A 6,693-nucleotide genomic window follows, 5' to 3' on the forward strand; every position below is an offset into this window, starting at 1 on the left:
AAGACCACTTCTATGAGGCTTCTTCTGCCCCTTTCTGGCTGGGGGAGGTAGCACTCTGCCCCATAATTCCCTAGCACTCTGCATCTGTCATTGTTGGAAATATTTTCCTCCTCCTCATCTGGCTCTGAAGCCCTGGGCGGACAAGGTCTCCATCTGATTGTTTTATCTCCTTCACATGTAGGTTTTGAGTGTGCATTTCTGTTCCAGGTGATGTTCCATGTGCTAACAATATAGGCGTACAGGACATCATCATTATCAGTCAGGGCTTTTTGGGTTCCAGTGGATGGAAACCCAACTCAAAGTGGGTTTCACATTAATGAAAACTCCAGGCAGAATTTCAGGTGTCTGAGAGTCTATTTCTGCTGTCTCTTCTCTTTTGTGTCAGCTTTATACTTTAAAAAGCTCTTACTCCATGGTGGCTCTCAGTGGCTCTGTGCCTACAATTTTCCAGTTTCCAGTTCAGCAGAAAGAGATCGCGGCCTTCTGGAGTTATGACAAGAAGCCCAGTTTCATTGGTTCTGGAAGAGTAGGCTGGCTAAACCAATCACGCTGTCAACAAGTATGTGAAGCTCCAAATGGTTTGGAGTGGGCCCAGTGCTGGGAGGAGAATCAGTCTCTGTGCCTGAACCATGAACAAAGAAAGAGGAAGAGGTGATTCCCCAAGGAAATTACAGGCACTGCCACCATAGATGTCAACTTAGTATTCTTAGTGACCTTGCAGTCCAGTGGGGGATAGAGAGAAATAAAACATCAGTTTCAATTCATTGTGAAAGAGCGCTGGTGGAGACATGCCTGAGCCATGTATCACGGCTAAGGGCCAAGGCAGAGTCGAAAGAGTCAAGGAACGCTTCCTGGAGGAGGTTACACTTGAGCTAAGTCAAAATAGGTACTAAAGAAATGGCTCCTGAGGGATTGAATCAATAAACACCTTATCCAAAATCACCTAAGTCATACCTTTGTAGAACTTAAACTGAAATTCAGTAAGCCTTTAATATTTAATTCTAGTGAGTTTGTCAAGCTGGACTTGTTTCTGTGAGGAAATGGTTTTCAAATTCCACATGAAATCAGAGGAGGCTAAGAATAGAAACACACTTCAGAAGGATGGTCGATTGTTCAATCGAACTCATGATCACGTATTTAATTCACAATGTACATGAAATACTGTACATTTGAGGCGACATCATTCACAGCTACTATATTTGACACGGCCAGTCTTCAGTATCCCATCCACATGATGGACTAAGTAGGTCTTGTGTGCTGACTCAATAACATAAGTAGCAAAAATAAATGCATGCATAGCGGAAGTCATTCCAAATTTTAAACAACTGTTGCAAAATTGAACTTCCGAAGCACACAGGAAAAATTAAGTTGAGATCTGTTCACACTTTTCCCTTCAATCTTTATGTGGTAATCGTCAAACCAGCTCTGATTTTTTTTAGGTGATGAGAATAATACTCAGGGTCACGATTGGCTTAACTCATGTTTATCGCTGCTGGAGAATCTGCAGTCATTTCCACTGTGGCTTGAAAGCACTGCTATATATTTATTGATAGCAAAGAGTTTTCTAAGGCCCAGCGGTTCATGATATATGTTCTGTTTGGTGCCCTTTAGAGATTCCCAGTATGCGAAGTTGCAATGCTCTTTCCCCACCCCATTGCAGGCAAAACATGATGTTCTAGCCCGGCGCGGTTTTTAAATCTTGGCTCTGGCCCCTCGTAGCTGTGTGACCTTGATCAAATTTCTTCATTCTTCTCAGTCTCGGTCTTCTCATTTGCAAAACTACGATCATGGTTCCTATCTCACAGGTTTGTTGTGTTGATCAAATGAACCGATTTATGAAAGTTCATCTCATACTTTCAAACTGACATATGAAAGCTCTGTGAATTATAAAGCATGCTACAAATTTAGGCATCATCATCATCATCATCATCATCATCATCAGAGGTAGATGTCTGATATTAGCAAAAACTCAACAAAGTCTTTCTCTAGCATTGAGGTAAAAGGCAAGCCCAATACCGTTTATATAGCATGATCGTTTATTTCTAATGACAGGATATCCAATTATTTGCAGAAATTTTCTAATATTTGATAATTTTATCTTGTTACTCGTGACAAATTGTTCGAGCTGACATATATCTGAAAATTGGTTTTTGGAATGTAGAAATTTTAGTACGATTTTGCTGTTTTAAGATTAATCAGCAATGATTTCTAATTCACCTATTTTTATTTTTCCTATTAGAAACCAGTTTGTTGGGAGAAGTCTCCTTTCAAACGATTCTACTTGCTGCATGTTTGATCATTTCTGCATGTGCGAGGTAATCCGCGTTTTATTTTCATGCAGTGATGTTTCATAATTAATGAAGCTGTAATTGATGGATGATTTACTTGTCTTATTCTGCAAAGCATTTTTAGGTAGCTCTGTGGTTAAACTTTGCTCATTTGTCTGTCCATGAGAAGTGCTCCTTTATCTGTCACCTCCCCATTCCCATCATCTCACAAAGCATACAAAAGCCAGTGTATCTTGCTAGAAATTGGAGTTTACCATGTATCACCCTTTGTTTAAATCCTCAGTGATTCTCTGTTGCAGATAGAGTCTAAATACCCCTGCTTAGAGGTCAAAGGCACTTTGACTGGGACTCCAAGTTCTCCGTTATATTTTTATATCCTAACACAAAGCGTTTGATCCAGGGATGCCCACTCAGCATCTCAGAGCACATGATGCTCCTGCCTACCTATAGGCATGTTTCCGTTCTACCCTCTGCCCAGCATGTCCTTCCTGTCCTTTTCTTGCCCAAGTCTCCAGGTCAATGATCACATCTCTTCTGTGCTATGCCCCACTCATGCCTCAGGGCCTTTGCGCTTGCTGTTTACTCTGCTTGGTACAGTCTTCCCCACAAAGCCTCATAACTTATGCTCTTCCTTCTTTCTGGAATCTTTTCCAGTGTCACATCATCGGAGAGCCCTTCCCTGACGACCCTGTAGAAACAGCATACCACTTGTTGTCATACATACCTCGCTTTACTTTTCTTCAGAGCACTTGTCACTCCCTGACCTATAGTGTGTTCACTTATTTAAATGTTAATGATCTGTCTCTCCCCGGAACAACGCAAGCTCAGACGTGTGTGTCTCCTTCACGACTATACCCCCAGTGCCAGGGGCTCGTCGATATTTGTTGCATCAGTGAAACAGACGAGTGAAATCTTTGTGCTCCTTGCCCCCTGGTCAGCAAGTGCTGCTTGCTCTCAAGCCCTGCCTCTTGGGGGTCTAATATTTCATGTCGCTGAAAGAAGTTGTGTTTTTAAGTGCAAAATCTGGATCCCATCCCTTGAGATACTAATTTAGATCTACTGAGAATCGTTTTTTTTTTTTTTTTTTAACAAGCTTCCCAGATAATTATGAGGTTTGAGAAGTATTTTTGGATCACAATGGGACCAAAAGAACAAAAACAGGGGAGGGAGGGTGTCCTGTGGTTAAAAATAAATCTGCAAAATTCTGCATTACATATCCCACACTGGAGGATCATAATGTGCTTTCGCATGATAACGGCACAGTGAAATATAGTGAAGAAACACGTTTAGCTTTATTTAACTTGGCTACCCCAAATTTAAGTGATCATGGAAACTTTTCTTTTATTTATTAGTGTAATATTCCTCTTAGGTTAATTTCCCCATGTACTCCCTACTTAAGAGGGGAGCTTAATTCCCCATCCTTGAGTGTGAGCTGCATTAGAAACTTGCTTGCAAAGAATAGACTGTAGGAAGAGGGAAACCTGGCAAACATGACCTCAAATGACCAAGAGTAATATCAACAGGGGTAAGTTATGTTGACAGCGTGTACCCTTGACATGATGTGATGGGAATGGAATTGTACCTCTGTGATCTTCCAAACTCCAGTGTAACCATGAGAAAAACCCAAAGCGAGGGACATTCTGTACATTACCTGACCAGTCCTCAAAACTGTCAAGGTCATCAAAGGACATTCTGTACATTACCTGACCAGTCCTCAAAACTGTCAAGGTCATCAAAAGCAAGGAGAGTCTAAGAAATTGTCACAACCCGGAGGACGCTAAGGAGACATGATGACTAAATGTAATGTGGTATTTTTGGATGGGATCCTGGGACATGGATAAATTAGGGAAAACTCTGAAGCCCAAATGAAGCGCGGAGTTGAGTTACTAGTAACGCACCGATGTCTGTTCCTTAACTGTGACAAGTGTGCCATGCAACGCAAGATGCTAATAATAGAGGAAGCTGGGTGAGGGGTATATGAGAACCCTCTGTACTCCTTTTTACAATTTTTCTGCATTACCTAAAGTTATTCTAAAGAAAAAGTTATTTAAGTAAATAATTGGTTAAAAAACGATTCACTTGGGCAACAGCATGGATGAATCCCATAGATATTATGGAAGTGAAAGATGACAGACACAAGAGTCTGTATGATTGCATACATATATAAAATTCAAGAAAAGGCAAAACGGATCAGTTATTACAGATGTAAGAATGGCGGTTAATTCAGGGAAATAGCATGGGAAGGGACGACAAAGGAAAACTTATTCGGTGCTGGAAATATTCTATACTTGATTTGGGTAGAAATTACAGGGGCTTATGTAAAAAAAAAACCCCAAGATATACACTTCATATGTTTTAGTGTATATTTGTTGAAGGTCAATTTAAATGCATAATTTAAAATTAAATGTAAAATATTAAATTTTTTAAATTATAAATAAATGTTCAATAATTTAAAATTAAAATACTCAATTAAAAATGCATATAAAGAGATGTCTGAAAGGATAGACATTAGATATTCATAATGGCTTCTTCAGGGCAGTGGGATTTTTTATTCTATTTTCCTTCTTCCTTTGTATCTATTTGTAATCTCTTTCAATAATTCATATTTTGAACACAAAAACAATGAAGACGGTATTCATTTAAAAAAAATCCACCCCATAATACAATCACTCGACTCACTGGCAATACGCCAGAAGGTTAGCACACTTTTGGGGCAAGGTTGTGAAGCTGTAGACATATAGCTTCTCTCTTTTTTTTCTTAGAACTTTTAGACTTTTGTGGTTTATATTTCAGTCTATGACTCATTGAGTTAAATTTTGTGTTAAGGTGTTTTGTACATGTGGAGGCTCATTCTTTGCCTGTGGATATACGATTGTTTCGACGCCATTTGCTGAAAAGGCTATCCTTTCTCCATTGAATTGCTTTTGCATCTTGGCTAAAAATCAGTGAACTGTCTCCGTGTGGGTCTTTTCTGGGCTGTTTCTTCTCTTCCACTGATCCATATTTCTATCCTTTACTAATACCACACTATGTTTATTGATGTAGTTTCCATGTAAATCTTAAAATCCTAAGTCTAGAGTCAACCTAAAAGAACATCTCATATATTGGAAATGCATGATTAATTTGCTGAACCTGATCAATCTTGTCATTTCAGATGGTTTCTAGGAGGAATATTAGCCAGTGTCTTCACATGCTTCTTGGTGGTGACTATTGCTTGTAAGTAACTGTTTCCCAAATGACTTCTCTACTTCCTGTATTTCTTTCCAATTTTGGTCATTTAAAAATATTTTCCTTTCTCACCCAAGATGTTGTCAAGTCACTGTTTCTCAGCCTTGCCAGCTATTTCGAAGCCACCACCTGTGTTCGGTAAGTGTTGCCTCTGTTGTCATCGTCTGGACAAAGATGACCATAATCTGACATCCCAGAATGCTTTGTGCTGGTAATGACAGCCATGACTATATACAGGAAAGGTCCTGATCATTGTCCTGAAGAATATTTTCTGTTAACACTAAAATCGAATAGTATCATCATCCTGTCTCGATTCTTACACCAAAATAGATAGAATTAATTTTTTAGGCCGCAGGACTGAGGAAATGATATGAATTTTTAATTTTTAAATAGTTGTAAAGGGCTTTTATAGATTCACAGCACTGCACTTTAAAACATCCCTCATTAGAAGAGGCCTTTATCTTATAGTTTCCCAAACAACTGGCAAACTGCCCATGAGATGATCTCAGTTCCTAACTGAGATTTCTCTGCCATCTCTCACTCACTTCACGAACCCCCTATACTCTTGACTGCCACCGTTCAGCGTATTTCAAAGGGTTACTGGGATCTGGGTGAGAGGTTCACAGAATTTCAAACAGCCTGCAAAGCACCATCCACTGCAAGATGGATTGTGTTAATTACCTTCTCTTCAACATGGCTGCCAGAGGCCACCTCCCACAGCTTGGAGACAGGTCTGTAATTCAAATTAGTTTACTGGCTTTCGTTCTTGACACTACGCTGCTCTATTCATGAAATCTTTGTGATAATTCTGAAATCATAATGGGGCTGAGTGAAGATTTATTTTGTTTAGGACTCCAGCCAATATTGATTTACTGACACTTTGAGAAATGCTTCCTTTAGTTTCCTGGCACTCTGGGTTTCTGGGTGCAGGCATTGATATAGCTAAGTTTTGTTAACCCAAGACTTAGAAAATTAGGCCCTGAGGTCACCTGAAAAATCCTTATTCCTCCGAGGTCACCCGAGAAATCCTTATTCCTTAGTCCTCGTAAACAAATGACATTTGTTTAAAGCTGTTCTAAAATACCCACTCCCCTCCCTCCGGCTACAGGTCGCTCTCTGCCCTACGTGGCATTACCTACAGGTCCGCTCGTGGACACAGCTTTATGGGCTGAGACGT

At 39.9% G+C, this 6,693-nt stretch overlaps 1 protein-coding gene across 1 annotated transcript in view; it reads left to right on the forward strand.

Annotated features, from left to right (window-relative positions):
- TMEM71 (transmembrane protein 71) overlaps window positions 1-6,693 on the forward strand; it is a 27,349-nt gene that overhangs the window by 17,323 nt on the left and 3,333 nt on the right. The window contains exons 8-10 of the mRNA XM_023519709.1: window positions 2,240-2,315; window positions 5,443-5,504; window positions 5,594-5,654. Of these exons, the coding sequence (XP_023375477.1) occupies window positions 2,240-2,315; window positions 5,443-5,504; window positions 5,594-5,654 (199 nt within the window). The remainder of the gene's footprint in view (window positions 1-2,239; window positions 2,316-5,442; window positions 5,505-5,593; window positions 5,655-6,693) is intronic.

The sequence above is a fragment of the Pteropus vampyrus genome, unplaced genomic scaffold (assembly GCF_000151845.1).
Source record: "Pteropus vampyrus isolate Shadow unplaced genomic scaffold, Pvam_2.0 Scaffold232, whole genome shotgun sequence".
Classification (NCBI taxonomy): Eukaryota; Metazoa; Chordata; class Mammalia; order Chiroptera; family Pteropodidae; genus Pteropus; species Pteropus vampyrus.